The sequence below is a fragment of the Solanum lycopersicum genome, chromosome 4, assembly GCF_036512215.1.
Source record: "Solanum lycopersicum chromosome 4, SLM_r2.1".
In the NCBI taxonomy this organism is placed as follows: Eukaryota; Viridiplantae; Streptophyta; class Magnoliopsida; order Solanales; family Solanaceae; genus Solanum; species Solanum lycopersicum.
The window spans coordinates 62910335-62929290 of NC_090803.1; the positions used below are offsets into that span (position 1 = coordinate 62910335).

General features: G+C 29.9%; 2 protein-coding genes across 2 annotated transcripts; one reads left to right on the forward strand and one right to left on the reverse strand.

The window, feature by feature from the left end:
• Window positions 1-118: 118 nt before the first annotated feature.
• On the reverse strand, window positions 119-4501 carry LOC101250398 (uncharacterized). The gene is made up of 6 exons (XM_004237933.4): window positions 3906-4501; window positions 2992-3082; window positions 2725-2885; window positions 1631-1658; window positions 1399-1507; window positions 119-433 (listed from the first exon to the last, which is right to left on the reverse strand). The coding sequence occupies exons 1-6, from the start codon at window positions 4164-4166 to the stop codon at window positions 352-354; spliced, it is 732 nt and encodes a 243-aa protein (XP_004237981.2). The 5' UTR covers window positions 4167-4501; the 3' UTR covers window positions 119-351.
• A 2651-nt stretch (window positions 4502-7152) lies between these two features.
• LOC101250687 (serine carboxypeptidase-like 12) lies at window positions 7153-11771 on the forward strand. The gene is made up of 14 exons (XM_069296854.1): window positions 7153-7371; window positions 7882-7945; window positions 8434-8530; window positions 8959-9205; window positions 9280-9402; window positions 9509-9611; window positions 9722-9759; window positions 9913-10011; window positions 10231-10317; window positions 10412-10543; window positions 10632-10703; window positions 10864-10985; window positions 11075-11188; window positions 11294-11771. Exons 1-14 carry the CDS (start codon window positions 7153-7155, stop codon window positions 11397-11399), a joined length of 1623 nt encoding a protein of 540 aa, XP_069152955.1. The 3' UTR covers window positions 11400-11771.
• Window positions 11772-18956: the final 7185 nt, after the last annotated feature.

Here is an 18956-nt window from a genome sequence, read left to right on the forward strand (position 1 = left end):
GTTTGAAATTAAGCAACCAGGCATTAGGGCAAATAAAACAACTATTCAACAGTCACACTCCACAACCGGTACGAGAGAGCTGTAGGGCGATAAATTACTAAATGACTCAGAAGGCATTATGATCAACTGCGATTCGTAGAGAGTATCAATAATCAAACAAGATCATCAGACTAAGCCCGATCAATCTGCACGCAGGCTATTCAATTGGCGAAATATTTACATGATTAAACAAAGAATGGCATTTATATTACATGTTAAAGAACCAACAACAGAAACCTGAGGGCACAAGTAAATGTTACATCATGCAGGCGAGGCGAAGCCTTGGGATTTCAGCTAAGCCAGAACCGCTGCTTATAAGAGCTTTGATATTACACGGCAGGAAGTCCAGAATGCTGCTGATGCAGCTCTTAGAATAGCTGGGTTTTGGTATATCCTGATTAAAAGCACACATATTTAGGCAATGATGTCAATGAGACTTGCATTCATTAGGATTTGCAAGTATCCTTCAATCTTCCGAGGAGGCATTAAATATCATACTAAACAAATAAATCGAGCATATGCCAAAGATAGAATTCAGTTTAGTCTATTAAGGCAAACATCAACTTTCGATTTGGCAACAACTGAAGTAGCATGCTATGCAAACTAGACCAAGATAAGAGCACAAAGAAGATTCTACATGACACACTCGGTCCCTTGTTTCTCTCCAATTCACATTCAATCAGTTTTAAAGACAATCGAAATTGATTTCTCCCCTTCTCCACATTCATGGGTTATAAATTAATAATATCTAGCAATGAGCACAGTTAGACAAACTTGGGTACAGCTTAAAGTATAGTGGGATTATATTGGGTATGTTGTCGGGTACAAGCTTAAAGTACATGTTTATATTCTTTTTGGTTTCTCCTCCTATTTGGTGTTTTGACTTGGGAAACCTAGTGATAACCATTATGATGGCGTGGCAAGAGCTTTAGTTGGAGAGAATCTGGCCAAGAAAAGTGAGAGAATACATGGAGCTGAAAGACTACAGGCTTATTCATGAAGGCTAAAAGATTTCCTTGCTTAAAGTGTCTGAAAATTGTTTTGCACTTCTTAAGCTATAAGCACTAGTTAGCCATTGCTTATAGTCTGCAGTGGGAAGAAGATTATGTTCAGCTGTCTTTCTATTCTGTTTCCACCTTACAATGAGCAAAACATGCTTTAAAGTTGTTATTGAAAGAACAAGTGCAGACAAGGAAAGAAACAACTTTCCTCAAAAAAAACATTTTACATAGAATATTGTCATATATTGTCATCTCTGAGTACATCAGACATGTAGATAGAACAGAGCAGAACTACTTTACCCATTTTTGAAAAAGAGATAGCAGAACTACTTTTGCTGAATCAAATAGGTTTGCTTACCCAATAGCTGTAGCCCCCCAAGATGCTACATTGTAAATAACTTTGCTTCCATCCCATGCCTTTCGGAGCTTTCCTTTCTTCTTTTTCAAAGAGAATGTCTTGCTGAGAGCTGCGAAGAAAATCTAATGTCACTTTCCTCAATCCAACTTTTAAAAATGAATTGAAGCAGAGTGAATGAAAACAAGAGTTTTCTTTTTAATTATGTTGGAAGAAGGCATGAAATTCAACTAACCATCTTGGAGTTGGTTTGGTGTCAAATCCTGCACAAATTAGTGCAAAGAATTAAACCTCCTAGCGAGGAGGAGACACTAAAGTAACTTTGAGTGACGTAAAACTATTCATCATGAATCAGCACAGCACTCAAAATACAATTCGCACTGTAAAATTATTTTCAATCTTATCAACCAAAATTGATCAATTAGTCAACTAATATCTTTTTTTGACAAGTTATCAACTAATGCTCTTATATCAAGGTCTTTCCTGACCAAAACACAGAGATGTGAAATGACCTTCGGCAAGTCAAGTGGGCAGATTTTGGAGAAGAGATACTCCTCTGTTCCTTCATTTTATGTAACATCATTTGATAAGGTAGATAATCAAAGATGTTCATTTCAGTTTCATAACATATTACTATTGGTAAAAACAACGTAAGGACTTAATGGAAAAAACTTGATATCAAATTCTACTTTGAACAGTTTAAAGAAAAAAAAATGAAGTTTGTTCAAGCAATATAAAAACTATTTTAACATAGTTGTCGAAATATAGGGATGTGAATTGTGTCATAATTTGTGGCAGAGGGGATATCATTAGATCTTTGCAGGCTTTTAGTGGCTTACTATAGAAGGAATTCCTCCAGACTACAGAAAGCAAGTGACCTGACTATTAGGAGAACCAGGAGACTAATTTAACATTATTTACAGCAGAAAGGTTTATCTACTAGGACTTCTCCGCTAAGATTGCTGTGAGCCACTCCACAAAGTCTAGCTTTCTAATTTTAATTAGTTCCTACTTTCGAGGAAAGTAAATTATGAGTGGAGTAGCAACTACATCATTCTATATGTCTAGAGGGCTACAAAGTACAAACAAACTGCTAAGATAAGGATAAGAACACAAGAAAATGACAGATAATTAAAAACAAGGTAAGAATATTCTTTATGAAGTCAAAAGGTAAGCAATTTAATGAATTGAAATAAACACATTTACAAGGAAAACCAAAACACTGGAAGTTGCATTGAGCTATGTTTCAACTAGAGGAAATAAAGGAAAGAACCAACACTTGAAGGAACAAGAAGGTCAGGCCTGTTTCTTCTAAGGAAACATACATACCTTAGTCTGCTTAAGAGATAACAGGTATGCAGCCATAAAGCAAGCTATACCATCCACTATATCTTCTTGCCTTACTAAAACATAGTCTTCTCCATCTAACTCAGGATCTCCACCTTCCCAAAGGTCATTCTCATTGACCATGTCCCACGAACTTCCTTCTTCTACAACACAATAAAAAAGGAAGCTATTACTACCATGACCCCACTTGAGAAGGAGACTGATAAGACTTCAGTAGTCATACAGTTACCAACATTCTGAAAAATATACCAGCTATGTTTTGTGGAACAGATGCTTGAGCATTTTCTAGCTTTTGAAGGAAATCTGAGCATTGAACTCTAGATTTCAGGAGATCTCGCAGCTGCACAACAAAAAAGAGACACACAAAACACACTTTCAAACGTTTTGCCGTAGTTGATGTTCACAGAAATTAAATTTAATAAGTAGATTGCCTAAATCCATCTATCCAAACAACAGAGTGGGACAGTGGCGTTGATCTGCTTGAATCACAAATAGTCAATCATTATTTCATACAAGTGAAATCAATGCATCTGCTAGTTGAATGAGAAGCCAGCAATGTTCAAAAGCAAATAGTGTATGTAATACCTTATAAAAACATAATAAGGATGACCAACTCAAATAAACATAACATAGTACATGCCAATTCTTTTACTATGCATCAACTCAAAACCAAAAACCAAAAACCCTTTTAGAGATTAAGGCAGCAGTAAAATACAAAAACTGTCTCAAATTAGAACCACAAATAAATGCAATTATGATAATTATATCAGTAATATTCAAAAGCACCTTACAGTTCTCCGACTATGATGAGAATACGGAAGTACATAGAGCTTGATTTCTACAACTCTCGTGATATAACATTAATATTTGATAATAGGACTTTCTAGCTAACTTAGCATATATAACCATATGCTTTACATCTCTTCTATTTTTTTCTCCAATCGAACTAGAAGAATTTTCAAATTTCTCAGCTACAGTTAAATCGCTGTATAATCTAGTTTCTAGCTCAGCTCATGTTGTTAACATTAAAAGATTCCAACTAAATCAATTCAAACACTTTTTAGCACATAATACAAAATATTTCACAACCGATAAAGCTGAAAAAGAAATTAACAACTACTATTTCACAATTATAGACAGAACTACTAATAATTAACGCTGACCTCATCGGTCTCAACATCGGCAGAGGGAGTAGAGGAGCCTTGACCGGAGTCATCCAAAGCATCCCGTTCAACATCACTGCTAGAATTGGATTCATCGGTGTCATCCTCAACGGAACCAGTAGTACTAAGCAATTCAAGAGCTCGTTGACATTCCTGTAACACAGCCTCAAGCGTTTTTCTCTTCACCTTAATCCGATCCTGATTAGATTTCGCTCTCACCAACTGGATCGGCTTTGTACCTGTCACCTCAACCACCTCCATGCCCCTAACAATTCAAACACATATATACAAACACAAAAAAAAAAAAGAAAAAAAAACAGTTTCGCCTGTATGTTATATGTAGAGATAGAAGGAAAAAACTGCAGATAAGGCTTGTTGAATCTATCGTATTTGCAGAAATTGATTGAAAACCTCCATGAATTTCGAGGTTTTTTTTGAAGAGAAGATGGAATTTGGGAGAGGGGCAAAAAAGGTGAAAAAGAATTTGGGTGAACAATAATAATTGGAGTCCGTGTTCAAGTGGTGGCGTGAGCCGCCTGCGTTTTGTTACAAAATTGTTTTACGTTTTTAGGGCCCAAAATGAGGTGCGCTTTTTTGGATGTTATCCAGGTATCGATAGTTTTCTATTGTTTCATAATATATTATATTTAAATGAATATTAAATTTTTTATGTATTATTTTATACGAAGAAAAGGTTCATCAGTTAAAAAATTTATTTATATCGCTATTTTTAATAGTAATTTTATAAAATTATTTTTGATATGTGATTAATTATAATTCGATTACATTATCAAATTTTTAATTAAAAAATTCATAATTCTGAGGAAAAAAAATTGAATCAAATTTTTTTAATTAATGATGACATGGCAAATTAATTGGACATGTCATCAATTTCTAAAATAAAAAAAATTAAAATTTCGAATAAAAATTGAATTATGTTATGAAAATATATAAATTTAGAAGAAGAAAAATTAGGAGAAAAAACTTCTTATTTCTCTTGAAGTATATTCAGTATTCATAGATCTTTCACAAATCTTATTTGCAACAAAGGAAATTCCTAACCATATCAGGACTCAACATAATTAGATATTCACTATAATATAAATTGTTTATAACAAATTTTTTTTTTTTTGAATTTTTTATTTAAAAAATTAATGACGTGGCCAATTAATTCGCCACGTAATTAATTTTTTAATTAAAAATATTTAGTTCAATTTTTTTTCTTAATTAAAAAATTAATGACTGACTAAATTATAATTTGTCACGTGTCAAAAATAATTTTGCAAAATCACTGTTAAAAAATAATGGTAATGAATGAGCCTTTTCTTAAATGGTAATGACATAAATGAGCAAAACTTTTAACTCATGACATAGATGAGCCTTTTCTGAAAATTTGATGACATATTTGAGTCTTTTCCCATACATATATCATAATGTATAATATTGTCATATAATACTATAATATAATTATATTATTTTGATGAATATGATGATGGTATTACTTTTTGTTATTATATAACATTATGCAGTTATAATTTAAAGAACAAACAAATAAAAGACAAGGTAAAACTATTATTTTTTTTAAAAAAAAAGTTAACGAAACAGACAACATGATTATGGAGTATTTTTATAGATAATAAGCAAAGATAAAGTAAGAAGAAAAAAGAAAAATATATGAACACAAAATAGAACTTTTGGTTGTTTATCTAATGAAAGTTTTAATGATATAATTACATAAAATAGGATTTTTCAGTGATATCAAAAAGGAAAGATTTTAGTAATATGATACAATAAAAAGTTAGACTACCAATCAAACTAAACACTAATTAACATAAGCTACTATATGAGCTTTATTCATCTCATATTATTTCACGGTTAAAAAAAAAAACAAAAAACCATCTTTATATTAATAGAGAAAAAACTAAACTTTGACTTGATTGTTTAAGATCATATAAGAAGTTCAAATAAATGCATTATCATTAATGAGAGAACTAAATATTACTGTGTGTTTGAAATTAGATATCTATGTATGAATAATATAAAATTGATGTCCAATAATATTACTGTGTTTGAAATTGATGTCCAATATTAAATAAAATCGATGTCCAATATTAAATAAAATCATAAATTAAAATGAACCTGATTCTATTTATCGTGATAAGAAACAAACTTCGAATCTTGAATCCAAAATTTGTAAAGATTACGTAAAATCATCTAAGAAGATACATATTAATGATCGTGATGTTGAGCTTAATTTAACAAGTAACAAGGTGTATTTTACTAAAAGCAAGAAGTTTATAAACGTATAGCCATATAGTATATAATATTGAATGACCTAAGTTACTTAATTGAGTACGCCAACTAATGAGTTTTTCTTTTGTATAAGATTAAGGATATTCTTGGGTTTATTTTATATCATAAGGTTGGCATCATCAAGATTTTTTTAACAAGGAAAGAGATGTTGGCATCCATATATGATTAATAAATTTAAAATTACAATTAAAGTGGGAATAATCTCTTACCTCCATTAATATTATGGTTAATTTATATGATTGAAAGAGATAAGTATGGAAGTGCTTGTGAGTTTCCACTTTTTTAAATACTAAAATGATATTATTATTATCTTCAAGTTGTTAACTCTAAACAATAAATTAGTTAATGCGATTGTTTGGATGGATTAAGGAGAGAGTGTTAGTCTAACTATCAAATACAAGTATGTTAATAATTTTTCCTTTTAAAATAGAAAAAAGGAGCTTATCTATCGTTATCGTTATGTACTGATGGCTTTATTGAATTCCTCCGTTCACTTTTATTTAAAAAGTTGATTGTGCTATAAAAGTTTTAAAAAGAACTCATAAAAGGAAAGTGTACATACTAATATTATTACACTACTGAACTTATTTTATAATTAATTGTTTACCTTTTTTCGACCTATGTGGCACTACCGACCAAATAACTTGAAAAAAATTGTTAGCACGCACTGGCGGTGGCGGTGCCAGAACTTTTGCCAAGTGTGTTCATACTTTAGAACAAAACAGGATAATGAAAAAAATTAAAGAAATCGCCGCAGTTAGGCTCGAACCTAAAATGCAAAGGTATTTTTGCACAGCCTGAACCGTTGGGCTATCAATCTTTATTATATCAAGATTGTTCAATAGTTAGTATATCCAAGAAGATGATGACACGCATAATAAATATCCCAGTAAGAGAAGGATAAAAAAAAACTTATGATAAGCCCATCACAGAAATGCACAAAGGAAGAGAACGAACGTCTCTTGAGCGACCATCAAGAAATGTAAAGATAAGAGGAATGATTAGTGATGAGGACATAGATAATAGAAAGTTTCTTCGCTCACTTTTGAATCCTCCAATTTTCCTTGGTTCTAGAGTGGGAGAAGATCCCCAAACATTATTGGATGAAGTTTATAAGATAGTCCATGCTATGGGTGTCTCTTCGAGGGAGAAGGCATAGTTGACTTCCTAACAATTGAAAGAGGTGCCCTAATGTAGTTCACAAGGAAAGATAATTGACCGATCGAATCGGATCCGACTGAAAAGGAGTAGAAAATTATTTATAAAATAAGTTAGGAAATAATAGGATTTTAGTATAGTATAAGTGTGTCTTTGAGATTTCGAACATAGATTGAATGTACTTATGCATTTTCCCTGATATAAAAGTATAAGTTTATATCCCGTCCCCGAAAAGACAATTCGTATTGAGGTTAAAAATTAAAGACCAACACAAAATAAGAACAAAAAGTTCAAATGACCCTTTCTCACGTAACCCACTAAGCCCATAGCCCAACAACTTCAGCCCAAATAAACCATTCTTCTCCAGCACCGTCACACCCCCATTCCCGCCAAAACCTCGCCGGCAAATTTCCCGGCAGCGGGGTTGTCTCTCATTTCTCAACTCCGAACTTTATGCATACACAAAGCTTGAGCATATTCTCTCACTATACAGAGAACTGATTAGAAGAAACGGAAACGGAAGCGGAAGCGGAAGCTCCGGCTTCAGAATGTCTCAATTGGAGTTCAAGGTTAAATCCCTTCTGTTCTAAAATTTTTCTTCTTGTACATAATGATCTATATAATGAGCAGATTAATTATCTCCCATCCCAAAAGGGGAAAAAATAGTAATTTATGTGAAAGTCAAAATCAAAATTTTCTGTTTGTAATGTTATATAGAGACACTTCTTCTGAATCCAAACATCAGTTACAGTAGAAGTGTTCATTCAGATTCATATGGGGAAGTTGACTTGTAGAATAATATGCCAGAATTGCTGGACCTCCATGAATTCCATGTGCATATTTAATTAGCATTTTTTTTTATAAATACAGCGTGCCTAAATATTGCCTGGACAAGAAGATAGAATATTTTATTGCTCATATCTAATGTTGACTCCTTATTATATATTCCCAGAGAGTTTGTGAAGAAAGATCTCTATGAAGGAAAAAAAAATGGCCAAAAGAAAGCAAATACTTTGCTGCAATCTGTTTTCAGTTATTTTTCTTCTTCTTCTTGCAGAAATAATACATTTTGCAGAGTGTGTTAAGGCTGCAGGTTCACCTGTTAAGTTTCTTCCAGGCTTTCAAGGACCACTTCCTTTTGAACTTGAAACTGGGTAAGTGTAAAAGTTGCTTCCTTGATGTTTAGTCTTGTTTTTGTTTCTCAAAGTATAATATATGATTGAACACTTTCAATAGATAGACATTTTATACTAAATTGTCTTGTATTGGATGCAGTAGGGAATTATTTTTGACTGTAGCTACTACAGTAGGGAGAACTTGAAATTAAGTTAAATAAAGTTTGTGGAAGTTGGTAGTTGGATTAGTGAAATTTGATGATTTGTTACTGAAAATCAGTATTTCTCTCTTTCTTTGAGTGTGCGACCATATTAAGATTCGAAGAAGAATCCACAGAGTTACATCCAAACCAATATTTCAATATTTCGCTTGAAGTGAAAACACTCGTAGCCAAACAAGTATGTGCAAATACTGAAGTTCAGCATTAAATACTAAAGATAATATTAATGCATGGGTGTTGTTTCAGGTACATAGGAGTGGGTGATTCAGATGATGTTCAACTATTCTACTACTTCGTTAAGTCTGAGTCTAATCCAAAATCAGACCCTCTTATTTTATGGCTAACTGGAGGCCCTGGCTGCTCTGCTTTATCTGGCCTTCTCTTTGAGGTAGGTCCAATAACATTTGAGCCTGTGGAGTACGGTGACTTTAAGCCAGCGGAATATAATGGTAGCTTCCCCTCACTGGTTTTGAATCCTCATACATGGACAAAGGTGAACATATCTGTCAGTGACTAATCTTGGGATATTCGTAAGCGTGCAGTTTAACTGAAATGTTGTTTAGTCAGGTAGCAAGCTTTATATTCTTGGATTTTCCAGTTGGTACTGGATTTTCCTATGCAAGAACCTCAGAGGCTCGTCAATCAGATGATCTACAAGCTAGTGATCATGCATATCAATTTCTACACAAGGTAATGAGATCTCTAATTTCAAACTTTTGTGTGACACTGATTCTGAAATCCAATTTCTATCTTCAAATGGCGTTGCCATTTAATTAATTCATCCATTTCCCTTCAGTGGTTCAATGATCACCCAGAATTCTTTAGAAATCCATTTTATGTGGCTGGGGACTCTTATGCGGGAATAGGCATACCAATCATTTCTCAACTCATAGCAAATGGTAGGACTTTATAATGAAGTGCATTGTTGTTTTCCTCCAAGAAGGATTATTTGTTTGTTGTTCCATTCGTTGACCATTCACTATTCTGATGATGTGATGTGGTAATGCAGGAAATGAGAAGGGACTTGAGCCATTTATTGATCTTAAGGTTTGTCTTTTGTTTTTGTTAACGTTTTTTACTGAATGAGTTCTTTTGTTTTGTATTAGGATTTAAGTCATTACATAGGTAGAGACTCCATGAACATCATGAAAGGTTAGATATAGGCTTTCTTAATATTTTGCATCCTTCAAATGGTTTCAGGGATATTTACTGGGAAATCCAGCTACATTTCATGGTGAATACAATTACAAGATCTCATATGCTCATGGAGTGGGTCTTATTTCTGATGAACTTTTTGAGGTTTGCATTGTTCATTAGAAACCTTTTTTATGTCACTTATATGCACTAACAATGTAGTGCAAATTTTACACTGTAAATTCAATTCAACATGTTGGAAAAGTTAAAATGCTTTATTTTTTCTTAGGTTGCAAATTCAACTTATTATTGGGTAGATGTAATTATCTTTTTAAGCATTTTCTTCATATTATACTGATTAAATGGATTACTACTCTTAAACAGTCCTTGAAGCGAAACTGTAAAGGAGAGTATTTCGATATACATCCTAGCAACACAAAATGTTGGAATGATATGCAGACTTATGATCAGGTTTGTGTCATTTAATTCATTTCTCTTGTGCTGCTTCCGTCTTATTTCTTGGTTTATTTGACGAAACTTGATATAAGTTTTATGATTTTTATAGATGCTTGGTGGAATTACCAATGCGCACATTTTGGAGCCCAAGTGTGAGTTTGGTTCACCAAGGCCACAAAAATGGATAGGCCAAAGAAGGTCTCTTGATGAAATGCTATATCTTGGACGACTAAGATGTCGAGTAAGATTAACCAGTTCTTATCCCTTGACAATCATCCACTCTTCAGGGAAATTCATATTTTACCTCCTTTCTTTTTTTGTCATGTTAGTTTGACTGGGAAAAGATGTCCTACCATTGGGCTGATGATGACAAAGTTAGAGAGGCCCTCCATGTTCGAAGAGTATGTTTTGCTTTTTCTTTTTTTCATAAACATGAATTCTAAAGTTTTGGGAGCAACACAGATTAAAGTTGGAATATTTACCTAAACTAGTAGGTCCTTCAGAGGATCCCACATTAGCTCCAAGACGTTGGTCTCTAACTAGAAATATTATCCCATGCAGGGCAGTATAGGTAAATGGAAGCGATGTGCTGGGGATGCCTTGCCTTACCAAAAGATAATCGGAAACAGTATTCCATATCATGCAAATCTGAGTGTCAAAGGCTATAGGTCCTTAATATACAGGTTGAACAATTATATCGTAAATCTGTTGCATAAAGAATAGACTCTCTGTATGAATTTACTTAACTTACCATATTTATTTCATAAAACAGTGGAGATCATGACACGATGATCCCTTACACATCAACCGAAGCTTGGATAAGATCTCTTAACTACTCCATCGTTGATGATTGGCGACCATGGATTGTTGATGGTCAAGTTGCCGGGTAAGTTCAAAACTAAATGAATGCTCTTTGATTTATGCTTGAAACATGCCTCAACCTGAATCCTTCTTGTGTTCCTTTTTCATTCCGTTGTACTCAAACATGCAGGTATACAAGGACATATTCAAATAAAATGACATTTGCCACAGTGAAGGAAAGCAACTATTTGACTTATATTTACTTGTTTTACTCTTCTGTTTCTTTAGTAAGTTAACATTTTTGTTTGTGTTGTTGAACTGTTGTGCAGGGAGGAGGACATACAGCTCCAGAGTACAAGCCTGTTGAATGTTTAGCCATGCTGAGAAGATGGTTATCTCATCAGCCTCTGTGATCAAAAGTAGCTGATAAATATCAAACGTCGAAACTGTTAAGTAGTTACATGTCTAGATAGAAGTGTTAAAAGGTTTGCTAATACGCAAACACGACCGACAGTTTCGTGGTTGAACTAGAGCAGGTCCATAATATTACGAGTATCTTAAAAGCTAAATTTTAATAAGAGGCCTTAATATATACAATAATGCTTCTGTTGTTGGCTTGCATAACTTATTCAATATATGATATATGTACTATATTTTATTTTTGTTCAGTGTGTTTTGTCACCTCTAAATCTTTGCACATTTTATACAAATATCTCATTCACGTGCTCTTGTATTATTCCCCTATAAAAAGTAAACAAGATAAATAATAAATTGTACATAAATTTCATATTATCTGCTACAATAAAGACAATGTATACTTTTTAATTATCACTCATCTCTAATTTCAACCTTACATGTTGAATATTTGGAATAGTATAATTGACCACATGCGTTTGTCTACAAAATCATGGTAGAAGAAATTTCTGATGTTACCACTATTAATTTTTATTGTTATCTCGAATAGATAACACTTTCACTTTTGGTAAGTCTTGTAAATTTAATAAACACAAATATTATTATTTTAGCGGCCGATTATATATGGTATAAAATTGGATTACAAACAAGCATTTCATTGATGTTATTGAATTTATGGAATTATTACAAAACCACCTACTGATGAGTATATATGTAACTAATTACTCCATAAACTTTAAATGAAGTTCTTCTTATTGTTTGTCAAAATTAGGGAAAATGAATTTGATAGGACAAACCACTTTTTTGCCCACTATTTGATGTTATACACATGCTTAGTTATTTATTCATAACAAGTTAAGAAGAAAGCAATTTTTTTTTTTAATTGTGCATGTGCTAAGTGGCAGAAGATATTTGTTTTCTTATATATTCTCAAATTTCAGTCTGTGTATGCTTTTTACTTTTTTCACCATGTCATTTACTGCTTTAAAAAAAGTTGTACTGCTCGAAAAGCGGTCGAGCTAAGCGGAGGTTCGTAGATATGAATAAATTCAATATTTTTTTTGTAGATTTTATATTTATATTAAAAAATTAAATAATATATATATATATATATGTATGTGTATGTATAAACCCCTTAACAAAATAAGTTGATGACTTAATAGAACGTTAAATTTTTAATTTTGACTTCACCTCTGAATACATATCCATATTTTTTTTTAGAAGAAGAATGGGCCAATTAAGGTCCCTCCACTTCTCTGATATATATATCATCACTCTCTTTGTCTCTGTCTTGGCTCATGATCATGATGTATCTATCACATAATAGACCATGCCAAGTATATGTTCATCATTTTATAAATGAATATGTAGAAATCAAAGTTGTTTAAAGTGACAAGTATTTGAGAATAGTTTTGAACTTATACGTAAATTATTAGTTTCGTTTTTTAATTATTAACAGTTTTAAAATGTCATTTTATTTTACTAACTAAATTTAGATTTATCTTTGATTTGTCACAAAACATAGTAAGTAGTCTCAAACTCTTGTTAAGAGCATGAAACTCTTAAATAAAAGCTGAGAAAATTGTTGAAAAAACTCTTAAACTTGAAGATAATTTAGGAGTGCATTTTACTCCTGACGAAAAATAAAGGTAGTGTAGATTTTATTTTTTTTCCTTTTTCTTCTTTATTGAAAGGTAATTTTTAGAGTAATTAATTAATTAAATAGTTTTAAATGGGTTATATACATAAATATATATATAGCTACTTTAACACGTCTTCGACGAGTGTAATACACACATCTTATATATTTGACTGGTTGTCAAAAACATGTTAATAAATTGAAACTAACTTTAGGTGGCTACCGATGAAATAGGCCTATATATAATATAGGCCTTATTCAAATATATATCTTCTTGATAAGGAAATCCTATTTTATGTACTCAACTCAAAATACTTTGTGATATTTCTCAAGCATAATTTGTTGTCTGATTGCATATGAGTAAAATAGGTATATATTTATTTTCAATCATAATGTTCTTTTTACATTTATAATCATTTAACAAATAAAAATAAAAATTAACAAACTCATATTGTAATAAAAAATTCAAGTTGTAACAATAAATTTAGTCTCTTATTTATGAAACCTCAAAATTACATCAATCATATATAGCTAAGTCAATTACCTTTTAAGCTAAATTCAAATTCATTTGACATAAGTTTATCTTGTCGAATGAAATTTACAAATCACATAAACTTTTTTTAGCAATTACACTACATAAATTAGTTCCCTTATTTTTTTTTCATGAATTAGTTCTATTGAGCTGGAAAATTCTATTTATTTGTTCCCTTTTGTTATATTATTTTTTCCCGAAAAAAGATATATATATTGTAATCGCTCGTATAATGCATATTTTTGTGATACTTGACATAACTTTATAGTATAGGTGAGGGATCATATTTAGTTCTCTCGAGCCTTTAGGACATCAAATATTTATTCATCTTAATAAAATTTGAGTCGTACGTAACATATATTCTAAAAACAAAAATTTTAAACTTTTTACATATTACATAAATAATTATTCTCCAATATTTTTTATAGTGTTTTCATAATTAGTGCAAGCTCAATCAGGCATTGATTTAGGAAGTGTGTGTGTCTCCATCAATATCAAAGTCAAAAGAAGCAAAGGAAAAGGTCTTCTGCTGCCAACATTTAGGTATCATTGACATTCTTACAAAAAAAAATTGACTTTTGTAGTATATATATATATATATATATATATATATATATATATATATATATATATATATATATATATATATATATATATATATATATATATACTATTTCAACTTTAATCGAAATTATTATTACGATATTAAATATAATGGAGGACCTTTTACCTTGCGCTATTTTGATAGTGTATTTTAAATGTGTCTATATGGATATCATAAATATTGCATAATTTTAAATAGTAATGTGTCCACGTTGGTACATATATACCTTTTAAAATACACTATTAAATAGTGCAGGGGGTTAAAGTTTGGTATTGTAAACGATAATTCTAGCCAAAGTTAAAATATTTTTTAGACCTTTTTTTTTCTAGCGAACTATGTATACGTATGAGTATTAATATTTATTATTCATTTATTTATTCAGTATTTTTTATTTATTATTCATTTATTTGTATTAATATTAATAATAATGATGATGCAAGGAATTAAAGAAGATATTTGATACTTGCACTCATGTCTCACAATAAAGTATGTAATAAGTATAATTGGAATGATTAAAAATATAGAAGAAAAGGTACACGAAGCATATATTTATAATATATATAATATAGTATGTTATAAGAGGTATCATTATTTATTTTTTGAAATGATTAAAATATTTTTTTTTACTTAGATTTTTTAAATTATGAATTATAATGAAATAGTGGATGGTGTGGCCAACATTATCAAATACAATGAAATGCGTTACTTAAAAGTAGTATAGGTTGGCCACCTTTCATTTTCTTTATTTAAAATTTATAATATTTTGATTAATTAATTAATTAAATAAATAAATAAAATATAAATTCAACCTTTTAAAAAAATAAAATATTGATGTTTCCCACCAGAAAGAAATTGAGTGATCTATATCTAGATCAAACAAATTAAATCAAAACCAAATCAAGAAAGGAATAATAAGAAATTTAAAATATTTAAAATCTTTTTTTTTTCCTGAAAATTTGTTAAAACAAATTAATTGTGTTCATTTAAAGCTCATCAAGGAAAATAATTGATGAAATTAAAGTGAATACAACCAAATTTTGTACATTTTTATGAATGTAACTTTATTTGTCGTACTAATTTAGGAGTATGTTCGTTGGGACGCTTAAATGACTTTGCGCTATTTATGTTATATATAATTTCGTGAAGTGCATTTCAAAATTTAAATTTTATGTAATTTTTAAGTTTTTAATATTAAATTTATTATATTTTTAAATTATAAACTCAATTTATTTCATATTTATTATTATTATTATTTTAGTGAATCTGACACGTGAAGTAATATAATGCACTAGATAAAAGATATTTATTCGGTTTAATATAGAGGTATGCACTACTCGAATTAAACCGAATAACCAAATCAAATCAAATCGAATATTTATTTGGATTGGTTTTTAGTTTTTCGAATTGGTTTTGAAGTAATAAATTACTTTGTTTGTTTTTTTGGTTTGATTTTGGATATTAAAAAATAAGAACCAAAAAACCGAATTATAATATATATATATATATTAATCACTTTAAACCCTTTTTAGTTATTGTCTTTCATGATAATTACGTTTGAATTTTATGTTTAATAATACATATACTTTTACAAAATTAAAAATCAAAAAATTTTAAATCAAATAATGTAAAATTAAACCAACAAAACGATTGCACACCTCTTATTGAATATGATATCACAACATGATCACATGGAAAAGAAAACAATGTAAGAGAAATGGAAGGTTTTATGTATTGCCACTTTTAAAAAAGGTTTATTTAGCATTATTTTAACGGAAAATTATTAAAATTGTCTTTAAATTATGCGAAATAGATTATTTATACCCTTTATTACATTTTGGGATAAAAAATATCTTCGTTGTTATTCTAGGATACCACAAATATCCTCAAGAGTTAATATCTCAATTTTTTAGTGATGTGTCATGCCACGTGGGACTAATCCCTCCACCTAACCGCTGTCAACTAAGATTCACTTCAAAAGAACTTGATCTTTAGTGGCGACAAAGTTGACATAAAATCTCAAAATATTGCCACTAAAAGTTATGAGTGATTTTTAGTGATGACTAATAGTAAAACCTATTTTTCAATCAAAAAATATGATAATTAATTTTCGATGGCAACCTAATTTTCTAAAATAAATAACTTGCAATATTAATATTAAAAACACCCATTATTGTTACAAAAAATCATGAAAATTATCTCTCGATTTACATCTCCTACTATATAATGCATCACTGTACATTTTATACATTTACATATAACATAAAATAAAACATACAATATCTTCAAAATCCTACTTAATCGATATCATTTTCGTTTTTTTTAAATAATGAAGAAAAAAAATAAAATTAGAATTTAATGATAAAAACTTTTAGTGACGATTTATGGTCTTTTGTGGCGACTGTTATTGCCGCTAAAGGTCTAGTTCTTTTGTAATGAATCCTATTTGGAAATGCTTAGGTGGAAAGATTAGTCCCGCGTGACTTGCCAAGTCAATAAAAATATGGGGTGTTAATTCTTAAAGGTATATGTGGTTTCTTGATATAATAACAAGGATATTTTTGATCCCAAAACGTAACGAAGGGTTTAAGTGATTTATTCCACATAGTTCAGGGATAATTTTGATCTTTTTCTGTTATTTTAATTATTTTTTTATTTTAAAATATTATCATATTTATCTTCGAGAATCAAACTATATAAATATTTATTAATATTATTTAGATATATTTTTTTTATGAGATACAAAGAATGACTTCTTTTGAGTTGGTTCATGGAAAGAGGCAATAATTTGATTGCAACATATATATATATATATATATATATATAATAAATGACTCTTAACGAGACCATATGCCCTCTAAATGCCAATATTAATTATAGCAAGTTAATGGTCACTATGTTAGATGACTTAGATTTATCAAGATTCAAATTATATGAATATTGATTCATATTTTAAAATATAATTGTTATGCAAATAATTATAACTTCTGATATATTTCATATAATTTTGTGATATTTAAATTTGAAGTTTAAAATATTAATACAATAAAATAGACCTCAATTTAGATAACGAATAAAAAAAGAAAAATCGATACAAGAACAATATTACAAAATATTAACAAACAAAACAATTACAAGCTATTAATCCATCGTATCTCGTTCAAAACTTATAAGCAATATTATTATATATTAAAACTATATCAATTGCTTCTAAATGTAGTTGTACAATTATATTACTTTAAGTATAAACTTAAAGATTCTAACTCAACTTATTTAATAAAAAAAAATTCGTTTTTCACACGCTAAAAAGTTAGAAAAAACAAGTAAACAATTAACCCAAAAAGGGGGCAAAACAAACTATAAAGTATCAACCAAACAAGGGGCAAAACAAATTAGAACTACAAGTCAACAATAACGAGTAGGTCTAGAGAGGATGTAACTTTGTTCCGCTTTAAGAAGATAGAGAGTAATAAATTATACGGAAAATTGTATAAAATAGCAAACTAATAACCTAAATTAAATTGAATAGCTAGGGTTTGATTTAATTGTGCTCCATAGCAAACATTGACAAAAATTTGCCAGGCGTCTCTCTCCCAGAAGTCTCGCTCGCCACTCTCCCATTCTCGCCTCTCTCGCTTTATACACAGAAGTGTATAATTTCTGTTTCTGTTTTGTATAAAGCGAGAAAAAATTGTATATACACATGCAAAAATGTATATCTTCGTGTTATACACTTAATTATATAATTTACAAACATTTTACTTCAAATATTGCAGAGAAAAAGGCCAAAGAATCATACAATTGTGAATTATACAATTACAGTGAAATACAATTTTTTCTAGCTTTATACAACAGAAGTGTATATATTGTGTTTCTGTTTTTGTATAAAGCGAGAAAAACATATATCTTCTTGCTATACACTTATAATTATGCAATATACATACATTTTAATTCGATTCAACTGTATGCAAAGCTAATTATACAATTGCAGCGAAATAGGCCAGCGAATTATACACTTTTATATGTATAGCGAATTATACAGTTTTTATGTTTGCTATGAAGCGCAATTATGCAAAGTTTGCTATATTATACAAATATGATTTTTTTGTTTGCTATATGTGAAAGTTGCCCAAAATTATATTAGTAGAATTGAGTAAGAAAAATAAATACTAATGCCAAAGTAATAACATGAAATACTAACATCGAAAAATAAAATAATAGGACACTAAAAACAACAATAATGAGAAAAGAATTAAACAATATTAGAGTACCTACTAAGCTTCTAATATTATCCTCGACCTTCATATCTTTTTATATATTCTATAAATTGTAAACGTGTCATTTTCTATCTAATCACATCTTTTTTTTTATACTTTTCATAACTAACGTATACTAAAATATTTGTATATAATGTTATATCTTCCTATATCTGAACGATCTCAATTTTATTACCGTTAAAATAAACTTACAACTATTAACAAAACAAATCATTATTTCCCTCCAAAAGAATACGTAGAAAAAAGACATACTACTTTCACTGCATTTATGTGGTGAAATTTGAAAATTTCATACATAAATTGTCGGTTATATTCAAATAAAAATATTCAAATAAAAATATCACGGAAATTGAGACAGATGTAGACAGACATAAGGTGGACGTGTAAGAA